Raw genomic sequence first — 13721 nt, forward strand, 5'->3', positions numbered from 1 at the left:
TTTTTATTTCTGCAGTGATCCAGGTAGAAAACAGGGCGTTAAATGACTGCTCTACTTGGCTGCTACGAAGTTGCCTAACATTTTTAAAAACCTCTATTCGTTCACAAGTGCATGATGAAATCATATAGTCAATGTGTCTGATTCTCTTTTAAAGACAAATTTAAAAACCTCCAAAAATTTATAACTGAAAAAAAATTCTTCTAAAAAAAAGTAAATCATATTCATGCTAAGATGACTCTATCAAAAGTTAGATGAGGTAGTATCTGTTAAAAATTAAAATATAAACCTCTGAAAGCTTTTCTTACCTTCTTCTATGCATGCTCCGTGGCATTGTTTTTGAAAAGATATGAATCAAGACATTGTAATAAAGCAGATAATGGTCTCCATTCAATTAATTAAGGCATGAGTGGGAACACATTTTGGTAACTGCTCAGCAATCAAAATAATCTTGGTGCTATTGCCTTAACATTAACAGTTTATCTTAAAAATAAAAAGAAAATATTCTTTTCCTCATGTCAAAACTTAATAATAAGCTCTTCAAAGAAAAAAAAAAAAAACCCTAGAAGAATTTTTTGAAACTCTGAAACCAGATGGGTGTCAAAATGTTGTTGTAATAAATACCAATTATTGCATTCATATGTACTTAATGATTTAAAACATACAATCATGCAGTTCCAAAACGGGGTTTAGACTAGACAAAGTTGGGGTTTCTTTTTCCCAAGCATAGGATGGAGGTAGGGGGAAGGCCGAACTTTCACAGAGAAACAATGCATTCCCCCGCTTTTGAATAGTGCTTATGGCAGGATCTGAATAGAAGGTGTAGATCCTCAATCGCCCACCAGGAAATGCCTGATTCTATATCTTTTCATAATTCCAGTTTCCTCCTTTGCCACCTTTCATTTTTAAGGATGTGTTTCCATGTTTCCTGCTCCTTCGTGTCAGATACATCTACATACTGACCTCAGGCTGGTCTGTCCTTGGAAACATTACCCTGTTGGTCCAGGCCGTAGGCTCCCTCTTGGCATGTTGGGAGTTTGCCCCCTCCCCACCCCACAGTAGCTGTGTATGCATTTATGCACTAGCTATATTTCTCTCTGAAGCATTAATTCAATGCAGCTGGCATCTGTCACAATAGAAACACCCACTCTCATCTGTTTCTATAGACGATGTCAGAACAAGTGGTAATGCATGGTGTGTTGGACATTTTATAAATTACTGTGTTAGCATTAGTGGTATGCGAGGAAGGGGGGTGGGTGGCCACCCCTCAGAGCTCCAAATGGAACTGTTAACCAAAGAGAAAGCCAGCCAGAGAAGGACAAGAGGGTGAGAGATGGAGCATTTCCCACACACAGGCTTTCCATGGATGCCCCAGGTAAAAGTTTCCTAGACGTCATTGTACAGAAAGGAATCAAGACCAATTTCTCCATCTGTACAGGGGACCGGGTAAGGTGGTGCAATGGTAAAAGAGCTCAGGTTTTGAGCCCTAAAGCTTTGCAGATATCCCTTGTCGGCGCATCACTCCCCACCCCCGCAACTCACCTCGTCCTGGGCTGCCTATTCAACAGGCTGGTCTATGATAATTGGAGTGAGAACCAAACTGAACAAGAATCTTGGACTCAAGGTATCCAGGTGTACTCGTCTTGATTTGAGTCACCCCAGTTTCTTTCCAGCTCTTCAAGAGAAAAGCAGGTCCTCGCTCACCACTTTGTTAGCACTGTCCTTTTAAAACTGAAAGTCTTGTGCAATCTCCAAGAGACCTCCGCTCTGGAGGGGAGCTGGGGAAATGCATGAAACCCTGAATTTTAATAACTGCATGGTGCCATGTAGTTATTATCCATTGGAACTTACTTCTCCCTCTGGTTCGTGGCCTTCATCTGAATCATCACATGTGTTAATGTGGTTATTAAAAGAAGGCTGATTTTTACCATACACCATTCTCCTAGTCATTGTGGGGCAACACCTTTCCTCAGACTTCTCACTGGTCTGGGATAATTGGCCAAACAACACAGACTAAGTCATGTATGGTAAAACTCAAAATCGGCCGGTGGAGATGGTCCCCACCTCCACCGCCAACACGCGTCGTTTTGTATGTTGAAGCCACTGTTTGCCTTAAGCCTTCTAGCGCCTGGTTGTCTTTGTGTCAGCTTTTCCAGAACCCAAGGCCTGTGGGTGACTTTTGTTTTCTAATTTTTATCCTGCCAGTAATGGATCAGGCACTTCAGAAGATCTGTTCTGGAAACTCGATGCCCTTCAGACCTTCATTCGGGACTTGCACTGGCCCGAGGAAGAGTTTGGAAAGCACCTGGAACAACGGCTGAAGCTGATGGCAAGTGACATGATTGAATCTTGTGTAAAAAGGTGAGCCTAGGTGGCTGGATGGGCCCTGCACATCTTCCCCACTACACCCTGACTCAGGGAATGGTAGGTGGCCCCTCTTTCAACTGGCCGTAATTTGGATTTTTTTGGAGAAGGTGATTGCTTGTCCAAGTCAGCTAAAGTGGTGGCCACCCAAGTCTAGCTCCTGTTCACCTGCCCCACATCTGTCCCAAACCCCACATGATATGGTAGCCAGTTTTTTCACTTAGCTCCATGAGGAAAGGATCCATGTCTTTCTTGTTCTTCTCTATATCTCTGGTATCTAGTAGCACCTGACACACAATATTTACTTAGAAAATATGTGTGTAAGGTATAAGTGTGTGTGTGAGGGGATGGTTAGTGGGAAAAAAGAGAAGTATAGGCAGTTCTGGAGCCAGGATATCCAGTACAGGTAGCAGGAAATGAGTGTCTCTGCAGAAATGTGAACAGGATCTCAGCAACATCATTTGTTTCATATATATGAACTGAGCACCTACTCTCGGCCCACTCTGAGTTGTCCTGCCCCAAATCTAACGAGACATCAGTGAGGGGGCAGGAGAGGTTAAATGTCCATTTGGATTTCCTACAAATTGCCTGCTTTGTCGCCATGGCATATTGGGTTGAGGTGGGAATGCTGCAGTGGAAGTTCCCAGGTAGAGTGTTCTGAGAAGGTGAAGAGAAGAAAATGAGAACAATATGCATCTATTCAACAGAGAGTATTTAGCTCCTCCTACCTGCCAGGCCCAGTGCTACATTCCTGGCATACCATGCCATGAAGAATGAGAGACTGCGTCCCTTCCCTCCTGGAGCAGAGATGGAATTCCTCTGGTTTAACATCATTCTCATCACCCTGTCTATCCCCAGACACACATCCAAGTTCCTTTTCCAGTTCATAACTGCTCCATTATTTTTCTTCATTCAAGACAAAAAAAGAAAGAAAGACCACAAGCAGCATGGGCCACTCCAGATCTCCAGATGTTGTATAGTTTGGTTGATGGATCAGTTGTGGGTGATGGGGGCTCGGTTTGTCTGGGAGTGATCTGAATTTTATATCTTGGAAGAAGAAAAGAAAAGAATAGCATCAAAACTGGAAGCCAAAAGAGCAAAGAACAATGCAGGGTCAGGCAGGTGAACATCTCAGGAGGAACTGGAGAAGGAGCTACGTGCCGTGGGGAGTCTGGGTAGGTGTTTGATGGCACTTCTGGAGCCTCAAAGTCCAGGCAATCCAAATTTTTTGTGTTTAGTTCTTTTCTTTCTACTCTTAGAACCAAAGGCAGGCCTATTGTCCAAATCCAAGGTCAAAATGTTTCCTTAGAATTTTGAATTCTACCATTTCTTATATAGTCTCCATCAGTTTTAGGAAAAGCAACTCTTGTCTTGAAGCCAAACCATTCCACCAAAACTTCTTATGGGGCAGTTCCCCTGTGATGAAAAGTTCTCTCCTGATCTGTACTCAGGGCTGTGGCACATTAGGATAACACTTACCAGCTTCTGATCTATGCACACAATTGTATAAAAAGGCATATATGCCCTTCTGAGAAGACGGTCTTTCGAGTAAGGAGTAGGAAGTGGGGAGTTGATGGGGGGAAAATGGAAGACGTGGATGTGAAAGGAAGACAGTGATGCTATCTTATCCCTTACCACAAATCTCTTTGGCCAGCCACCACAAAGAGTGTGAACTCCTCACCGGCAGGGAGTATATCTTACTTGTTTTGCGCTCTCGGCCCTCCCCAGGTCCCAGTATCATGCTTGGCACATAGCAGCTCTTAAGTAACCTTTTATTAACAGAAGCTGATCAACTAACTACACAGTCACACTTGATATCAGAGGCTTAAATTTCTTGATGACCCTTCCAATTACAGCCCTAGACAAAAGCAGACAACTGCAAATATAAGTGCAAATATCATCCCCCAACCTCCAGATGCAGAGGGCAAAGCATGAAAATGTCCTTGGGTGTTTTAAGACACAGAATCTACATAAGTAGAGCCTAGAACAATTGCTTTCTTCTTTGTGATGTTCTAGAAGGACATCACTGTAAGGATGTTATTTCATAGATGTAAATATGCAACATCCAAAATCAATCACCCTTCATTTCCAAGTTTCTGAGAAATTTACATCATTCATCTGATGGTCAAGACAGAGCCTCTAGTCTAGTCTGTATCAGATACTATGTTCTACTGAAACATGGCCCCCTAACTCTGTCCTCAAGGACAGTCAGTTGAATTCAGTGACCTCTCCATCCCTGGCATTTTGCTCCGTGGAGCCCTCCCAGTCTTATTAATTTTACATTTGGTTTCCCATTTTCACACCCTCCAAGGGCAATGCACAGCTCCCCTGTGAAAACAGAAGGCATTTACTTTGCTGTAGGGGAAAAATGTACCACTCCCCTTTCTCCAGTTGGGCTGGAACTAGCATGCCGGCCTTAGAAGATCAGTGCAGGGACCTGTCCAACTCAGTCCCCATCAGACCTCCTTTTCACAAAACCAGAAAAGGATGTATTTTCAGTGTAGCTTAAAATGATCATCATGATTAGAAAGCTACTTCAATGCATGAGTCTTTAGAAGCCAAGATACATTTATCTTTAACATGATCATATAATATATAGGAGTGCTTTAAGGGTTGGTTTTTGTTGTTGTTGTTTTAAGTTTTTTTCTTAAGAACTAGACTTCCAACCTTAGAAATTATACTTGGCTTCCCTGAATGCACTCAGGGTGTGTTAGCAAGCTGGCATCCTTTCCTGAGCTAACTAGCTGTGTGGTCCTCCTCTGCACTCTTAGAAAACTGGTACTAATACCTCTTGAAGCAATGCTTTCCTGGTGGCTGCATGATCTCCAGAACTTGACGGTAAACAATACTGAAAAGATGCATTGGGCGAAAGGAGCTTTCACAAAGCCACTTACAAACCAGGTGCTTTTCTTTCAAGACATGGAGTGATGTGACCCACTTCTCTAAAACCTTTTAAAATATAGCTGGTCCCCTATACAATGCCGATACCAAGGATTAAATCTCACACCTGTATTACCAGCTGGCCATGTGGGACCGGGTTTTTCCTGTGAACAGTTAGTACATTGCCGGGATCATATTGTGACCTATGTCAGAATTATGTCCCATTAAGCTTGCACCATTACACAGTTCTTGAATTGGTAAGTATATTATGCCATTTCCACTTATTAAAAGTACATACTCTGAAAAATATATAGAGATATATACTCTGATCGCAGAATAATAGACATTGCCCATAAATATGGTGGAAGTCCCCTGATACCACTCCTCCTAATTTAACTTTCCTCCCCAAAGTTACCTATCTTATTTTTTTTAGTTTTTAAAGCCATATAAAAATTAGAACTTTTTTTTTTTACTTCAGTCTCTTTTAAAACCAAAAGGGGGGAAAAAAAAACCAATAAATGTCATTTAAGATTTTTTTCCCCCACCATGAGATTTTGAAGATTAGAAGCTGCTTTTTTGTTTTTTGTTTTTTTAATGAAGTGATTCAAGGTAGGCAGTTGCCAATGTGAGAGAACTTACATATGCTATAATGCTATAATTGGGTTTTTGTTAATTCATTCATTCTCCTGCAATTAGGGATCTCCATAGCATGTAAACTATAGACAGAAATACACTGAGCTACAGGTGTTCCGTGTACTGCCGAGAAAGGGAGGGTTTCCGTGGCTGTCTCCGTGAATAGGCCTTCCTTAGTTGGGAAAGTCATTTTTAAAAGAACACATGTGAAGTCATTGTCGATTGAAACTGATTACAGCCTTCAATTTTCTTTTTCACTGACCTCTCAGAAAATGTCTCCTCCACCTGCTGCCATGAATACTGAATTGGTCTTTTCCCACTTTGTTTTAATAGAACCAGGATTGCATTTGAAGTTAAGCTGCAAAAAACCAGTCGATCAACAGATTTTCGAGTCCCACAGTCAATATGCACCATGTTTAATGTTATGGTTGATGCCAAAGCTCAATCAACAAAACTTTGCAGCATGGAAATGGGCCAAGAGGTAAAAAAAAAAAAAAAAATACAGATTTTTTTTTTTCCCCCTCCATTGATCATGTAAAAGAAAACTACAAATTCCTTCCATCTACACTGGTCTACTAGTTTCAGAAATATCCTTCTAACATTTGTGGGTTAAGTTACAGATTAATGTTTGGTATCTGTTTGTTAAGTAAATTTCTAAGGCATGTGCTAATGAGAATGCCAGTCACTTGGAAGTGATTTGTGGCTGGAGTTGGGGTGGTCATAAAGTTCCTTCAAGTCAAATAAGATGCAATGACCTTATCTATTAGGCTGGTATCTCCAACAGATCTCTTTTCCAGAGTGCAAGTCATTTTCATATTTGAAGTGCATTTTATCACTTGGAACATCTGGACCACAGGAGGGTTCTCTTTCTTTCATCAAGCAACTCCAGGATGTAAAATGTTGTATCATTCTGCTACCCCATCCCCAGGGGTAAAAACCAGCAGGTTCTGAATTTTTAAGAAATCACAGACTTTTTGATTTCCTTAGATTGAGTCGATTGTGAATCTTCCCTGACCAAAAGGTTAGTCCTTTGCTAAGTTTCCAATTCCAAAGTGGTATTTAAAATGTAAAGGAGAAAGAAGCAGCAACTCGGGCTTGATTAAAGACTATCATGATCATTTTTCTCCAATGGCCTCAAGCCAGCTAGATATTCATATACCAATTTAGAATTAATTCAGAAACATTTCTGGCAACTCTCGTGTTGTTGCCAATTGGCATAAATTGCTCCTAAATCAGATCTTTCGATACCAGCCGTACATGCTCAGAATTCTTACTAAATTATATTTGCTCCTTATTCGTTATTTATTTTCTCTTATCGGCACCTTCCATTTTTAAATGTGGGTTGGTGGTATTCTCTTCCTGGCAACATCATCTCCAATCTTCTTTCCCTACTAATCTGCTTCCTCAGACACCCATGTTAGTGTTTGCTCCAGACTGACTTTCTTTGGAGGGACACTTGCTCAGGGGATATGTTCTAGGCACTAGGGGCAAATGTAAGGGGCCCTTGGTTCTCTTTCATGACTCCATGTGCTGCATGTGAGTGACTTAGAGCATGGTTCTGAAGATTTCAGTGAGCATCAGACTCATCTAGAGCTTCTCAAAACCCAGATGGTTGGGTCTCACCCCAAGGGTTCTGAGAGGTCTGGGGTGTGGTCCAAGAATTTGCATTTCTAACCAATTCCCTGGTGATGCTGATGCTGCCGACTGGTCTGAAGACCACAGTTTGAGAATCATTGGTGTGGAGGCCCAGTATCCAAAAAGGAGTTAAAATTAGGGCTCACGCCTGAAGGATAGGTTGGGTGTTCAGCCACCAGGGTTCTTACCCCAGCTGTGTTGCAAATGAGCTGGGCCTTAGTTTTCTCATCTATAAAATGATAGCCCTATTCTTTTTTTTTTTTTTTTAAGATTTTATTTGTCCATTAGAGAGAGAGTGAGAGAGAGCATGAGAGGGGAGAAGGTGAGAGGGAGAAGCAGACTCTCCATGGAGCTGGAAGCCCAATGCGGGACTCGATCCCAGGACTCCGGGATCATGACCTGAGCCGAAGGCAGTCACCTAACCAACTGAGCCACCCAGGTGCCCCTAATAGCCCTATTCTAATTTAATTCACACTCTTTTGAGCTGCAATGTCAGTTCTTCAAACCTTACCAAGAAGGGCCAGCATGTGAAATAAAATGAGAGCTGCTCTGGATAAAATAAAATGAGAGCTGCTCTAGATAGAGTGAAGGACAGGGGGTCTAGAAGCCCTGTGCTCAAGCTACCATGTTCCTTTCCACCTCTCCATTTCTTCACTGCCTACCTGAAGTCTCTCAGGCTTCACAGAGCCCACTTGAAAAACTGCTTTTGGTGAACTCTAACGTTCATTAAGATCCCTTAGAATTCAGACTTTCCAAAATTCTCTCTCTCCTGAATTTTTCTCCCCTTGAGCTCTTTTTTAAAAAATTGAGATGTCATTCACATGCCATAAAATTCACTCTTTTAAAATATACAATTCAATAGTTTTTAGTATATTCACAAAGCTGTGCAACCATCACCACAATCAATTGTAAGACTCTTCCATCACCCTAAAAAGAAACCTGACCTATGAATAATAATTCCCCAACCCTCCCTCCCCCAGCCTTGGGCAACTACCACCCTACTTTCTGTCTCCAAGAACTTGCCTATTCTGAGCAGTTCATATAAATGGAATCTCATGTGGCCTTTTGTGACTGGTATCTTTCATATGACACCATGTTTTTAAGATTCATGCTGTCACATGTATCAGCACTTTGTTCCTTTTTGTACTGAATAAGATTTTATTATATGGCTATACCCATCTTATTTATCAGTTCATCAGTTGATAGACATTTGAGTTGTTTCCACTTTGTAGCTACTCCAAGTAACACTGCCATGAACATTTATGTTCATGTGGGCCTACGTTTTCACGTGGACCTATGTTTTCAGCTCTCTTGGATATATACGTAGGTTTGAACTTGCTGGGTCATATGGTCATTCTGTGTTTAACTTTTTGAGGAACTGCCAAACTGTTTTCCCAAAGTAGCTACACCATTTTATATACCCATCAGGAATGTATGAGAAATCCCATTTCGCTATGACTTAGCCAATACTTCTAATTAATCTGTTTTCTTCTAGCCACCCTAGTGTTTGTACAGTACTATCTCACTGTGGTTTTGATTTGCAGTGATGTTGGCCATCTTTTTACATGTCTGTTGACCATTTGTAAATCTTCTTTGAAGATATGTCTATTTAAATCCTTTGCCCATTAAAAAATTAAATTGTCTTTTTATTAGCTGAAAGAGTTCTTTATATATTCTGGATGCTAGACCACTATCATATATATGATTTGCAACTATTTTCTCCCATTTCACCAGTTGTCTTTTTCACTTTCTTGGTAGTATCCTTTAAACACATTTTTTTAAGTTTGATGGAGTCTAGTTTATCTCTTTCCCCTTGGAGCTTCCCAAGATGTCCTTTTCAGCTGAGTTTCACAAGGCTGACCTCATTCCAGGATGAGGAAGGATTATTGCACTAGGACTGGCCTCCTTTCCCCTCAGTAGCTCTTACAGTCCCTCCTCAGACTGACTCAATTGTGGCCATATTTAAAGAACTCCCACACACCTACTCAGATGCTATGCAGTCCTTCCAAACAAGCCAAGTCATTCTGATCTTAACTTCTTTCTTTTTGAGCTGGGTTATGGGGAGAGTAGTGGGAGTTGGGTTGCAAGGGTTTCTGTCACAGGCCCCACTGAAATTTTGATGAAATTTGGGGAACCAATGCCCAGGGGAAAAAATACTTCCCCATAATTTTGCATTTCAGGCAACCTATGGACCTTGTTAAGCCAAAGGGTAGCCCCTGGTTGGAGATATATGATGAAAAATAGCAAATTGATTTTGTCAAAAGGGGATCCTGCTCTTATCTTTACCACTAATCACTTCTGTGCTACAATAGAATAACCTTGGCTTAAACTTGGGATCGTGTTTTTCTGAAGAACATGTTGTCTAGTGCCTTAGAAGTACATCTTATGGAGGCTATACCTTAGCTCCCAAACTCTGTGACCTTGAGCAAGTCCTTACTCATACAACCTTCCTGTCATCATTTGTCACATGAGAGATACAGCATTGCAACACACAACCTTTGAGAAATACGGAGCTTGTTGAAACTGAGGATAAAGCTCCCTCATTTCTGGATGTCAGATTAGAATGTTAATTTGGATATGCCCAAACAGTAACATTTTTGAGGCTAAGCAGCAATGCCTACCTCTTTCTGTACAGTGTTCTATTTGATAAAGTAGAAAACATGTCATGTATCTCTTACAAATAATTCAACATTCTTCTTTTTTTTTAAAGACTTTATTTATTGATTTATTTGTTACAGAGAGAGAGAGAGAGTACATGCACAAGCAGGCAGAGTGGCAGACAGAGGCAGAGAGAGAAGCAGGCTCCCCACTGAGCAAGGAGCCTGATCCAGGACTCGATCCCAGGACCCTGGAATCATGACCTGAGCCAAAGGCAGCGGCTTAACCGACTGAGCCACCCAGGCGTCCCTCAGCATTCTTCTTTTTTTAATTTAAACAATAACTAAAGCTGGAAAACATTTCCCATTTTTCCACACTTCCCACACCCCTCCTCTCAGACCAAATGATTGTTATTAAGGACTCATCCAGTACTGTGTTCTAGTCTGTGGCTGTTATCCTGAGACTGCCAGTTTCTCAAGCTATGCTAGAGAGACCTGCTATGCCATTTCTCCTTAGTATCATTGAATCAAAGACACCTATGTGAACAGCTCATGGAAATAGAAGCCTCTGATGACCTTCGAATACCAAGTGACAGAGAATAGTCAGTCAGAATAAAACCAGACATCATTTTCTAGAAATATGTACTTCCTTTCAGGGACCTTGCTGGCTCCGACCTTGAGTGGAACTTCAATGGGAAGTCTCATGTGAAGGGTCTCTCAGTAATTTTTCTCATTTTGAAGAATGGGGATATTCATCTCCAAAGTCAACTGAATTGTAAAAATGAGATTGGCCAAGGATGACTAGAAATTGGGAGAATAGGTAGCAGTTCAATGTTTTTGTATAGTTTTTACTTTGTGAGCATGGATATTAAGCTCATGTGTAGATCTAGCTATAGTACCTGCTTCCACCTGGATTCCAACTCCCTCAGTGTTTTAGAGTAGTGACTGGCCAGGTGACACAGTGTTCTCCCATCTCAAGATCACTTCCTAAATTTCATCACCAGGGTAAATTCTCATCTAAATGCAGCTATTGAAGCATTTGTTAACCATACTTTTCCATCTTAAATAAATATTTCTTCATTAAAATTTGCAAAGCACGAATAGAGAGGAAATTGTGTATTAAATAGCTTCTCACTTGGTCTAGTGTGTTTTCATCTCATATCCAAGGTCAGATGGTCTTAACAGAAAGACAACATACACACAATCTGTTCCATGACAAGGCAAAATGTGCAGTACAGGAAGTCAAGTGGAATGATTTTTACAAAGTGATTGTGAATTTGCAGGAGCTCAGCTCATCAGAAGCAGAAGTAAATGCCCCAAACTCTCCATAGCATTGAAGATTAGCAGTTCCCTTGCTATTATCATGGTCTAGTGCCCCAGAATGTAATTTATGGGCATTACTACTACTACTACTACTACTACTAGGGTCAAGCCAATCCAATGACACCCGGAGAGTGAACTAGAAAATGCAAATACAGGAAGGATCCCTCTTTGCACCCATATTGAGATGCAGATGGAATTGGATAGTCTGTCTGACTGCAAGAGACTTGTGACAAGATTATCTTATTGGGGGATGGTACCTAAAAGATGTCCTGGTAGTGATTATACCCCTTCATGGAACTTCACATGTGCATGGAATAAATAATCTCCCCAGAAAAATCAGAATGAAGGCAGAGTGCTCACTATTGCCCCAGAAAAGCTAAAGTTAACCAAATGAGTCTCAGGAGACTCTGGTAAAAGAAATTCATGCATTTTGCACTTCCTCACATAGGAATGGGGGGACTGCTTTGATGTATATTGCTTTAATGCATGATAAGCACAGGGGACATTACCCTACTGTACTCTTTACCAAAATAGGTCTTAATTAATTCAGATTGTAATTTATATACAACAGAATATATATATATGTTTTACATAAGTGTAGAAAAATGTAAACACACATATAACCACTATGCTAACCAATTAATGATAATAGTAGTAATACTGCTATATACTGCTTCTCAGTTTCTAAACCATATTCCATGTGTTATTTCACTACTGTGTTAGGTGAATAGGATTCCTGTATTCACATGGGTCAATTTTAGCCTCAATGAGGAAATGAGGAAATAGACCAACAGGGATTGACATGTTCAAGTTTCTTCTGGAAGGAAAAGGCAGAATAATCATAGCAAAATGACTTTTTTATGACAGAAAAAAAGAAATGAGAACAGGAGTGGAGATGATTATATTTGTTTAGAATGAAAAGAAGAGACAGTGGGACTCTCTGTGGGGTGGTCATGGCCACATTTGGCATGGAAAAACTGAAGGTGGGAAGAGGTTCCCATCAACCCACCACATCTCCATATCCTTCAGTTTGGACTTCTTCCAGAATGAAAGGTTTGAGGTTCCCCCCACTTGAGAAGAAAATGCTTATTTGATTTTCAAGAAAGAATAACATTACTAACACCCCAGACCAAGAGCCTGTGTCTTTCTTGGTGCATGGAAAACAACAGCTCTTGTCTCTGCTTGCCCTTTCAGCCAGGTTCTTCAAGAGAATGTTTCTATTCTCAGGGATGTTCTTTGCTTAGGTTAGAAGCACCTTGTTTAATATTTCAGATTGTATTATTTAGCCTACAACTTGCTTTTCTAAGTTAGTTGACTCTCATAATTAATTTAATAAATGTGAATCATTTATAGTAATCCAAAGAAAATCAAGCAGAGTGAGGCAGTCACATGAGGAGGAAAGTAAGCATGTAATACTGGATCTTATCTCAAGACCTAAAAATGAATTTGGAGCCCTGTCAATATTCCTGAATTCTTTTGCTCTGACATCTTTCTTTGTGTTTCTAGCACAGAATTCTGCAGATAGTTTTGCATTTAGCTTCAGGTTTATGCCACTTACTAGTAAATCCCTTCGAGGAGCTAGCAGTAGAGCCAATGTGGGTTCTGATTCATCAGGGCTACACAACATGGACCATTTGCTTTATTGTTTTTCCTCTAATCAATTGAAAGGGAACTAAAATTGGAGGACCGAGCATTAAGACCATATCTCCTTACCCTTAGCTTCTGCTTTATGAACTTGAACAAATAATATTTGAATTGCAATTACAGTTGACAAGATGTTTTCACAAGCGAGGATCCTCGCTTGATCCTCACAATGGATCTGTGAGTCTGAGAACAGGACCACCAGGAAATGGTTCTTAAGTAACGATAATAATAATAAGAAGTAATAATAATAATAATAGAAGAACAAACCCACTAAATATCTTTTTTTTTAAAGATTTTTTATTTTTATTTATTTGACAGAGAGAGAGAGAGAGATCACAAGTAGGCAGAGAGGCAGGCAGAGAGAGAGAGGAGGAAGCAGGCTCCCTGCCGAGCAGAGAGCCCGACGTGGGGCTCGATCCCAGGTCCTTGGGATCATGACCCGAGCCGAAGGCAGAGGCTTTAACCCACTGAGCCACTCAGGCGCCCCCAACTAAATATCTTTAAACAGGGTTTGCTTCATATTCTTTCCAAAAGCAGTGTTTGTACTGGCTTCCCTTTCCACCCCACCATTGGTCCTGAGTGATTAGTAGTAGTATTCTGTTTTTTTACAGATGAGGAAACTAAACTATATTTTCTTAGGTGACATGA

General features: G+C 40.7%; 1 protein-coding gene across 25 annotated transcripts in view; it reads left to right on the plus strand.

Moving 5' to 3' along the window:
• CADPS (calcium dependent secretion activator) overlaps window positions 1-13721 on the plus strand; it is a 477655-nt gene that overhangs the window by 391646 nt on the left and 72288 nt on the right. For all 25 annotated transcript variants that reach the window (XM_047690232.1, XM_047690260.1, XM_047690359.1 and 22 more), the window contains 2 exons: window positions 2203-2358; window positions 6208-6355. In XM_047690232.1, coding sequence (XP_047546188.1) covers window positions 2203-2358; window positions 6208-6355 — 304 coding nt within the window. The remainder of the gene's footprint in view (window positions 1-2202; window positions 2359-6207; window positions 6356-13721) is intronic.

The sequence above is a fragment of the Lutra lutra genome, chromosome 1 (assembly GCF_902655055.1).
Source record: "Lutra lutra chromosome 1, mLutLut1.2, whole genome shotgun sequence".
Lineage (NCBI taxonomy): Eukaryota > Metazoa > Chordata > Mammalia > Carnivora > Mustelidae > Lutra > Lutra lutra.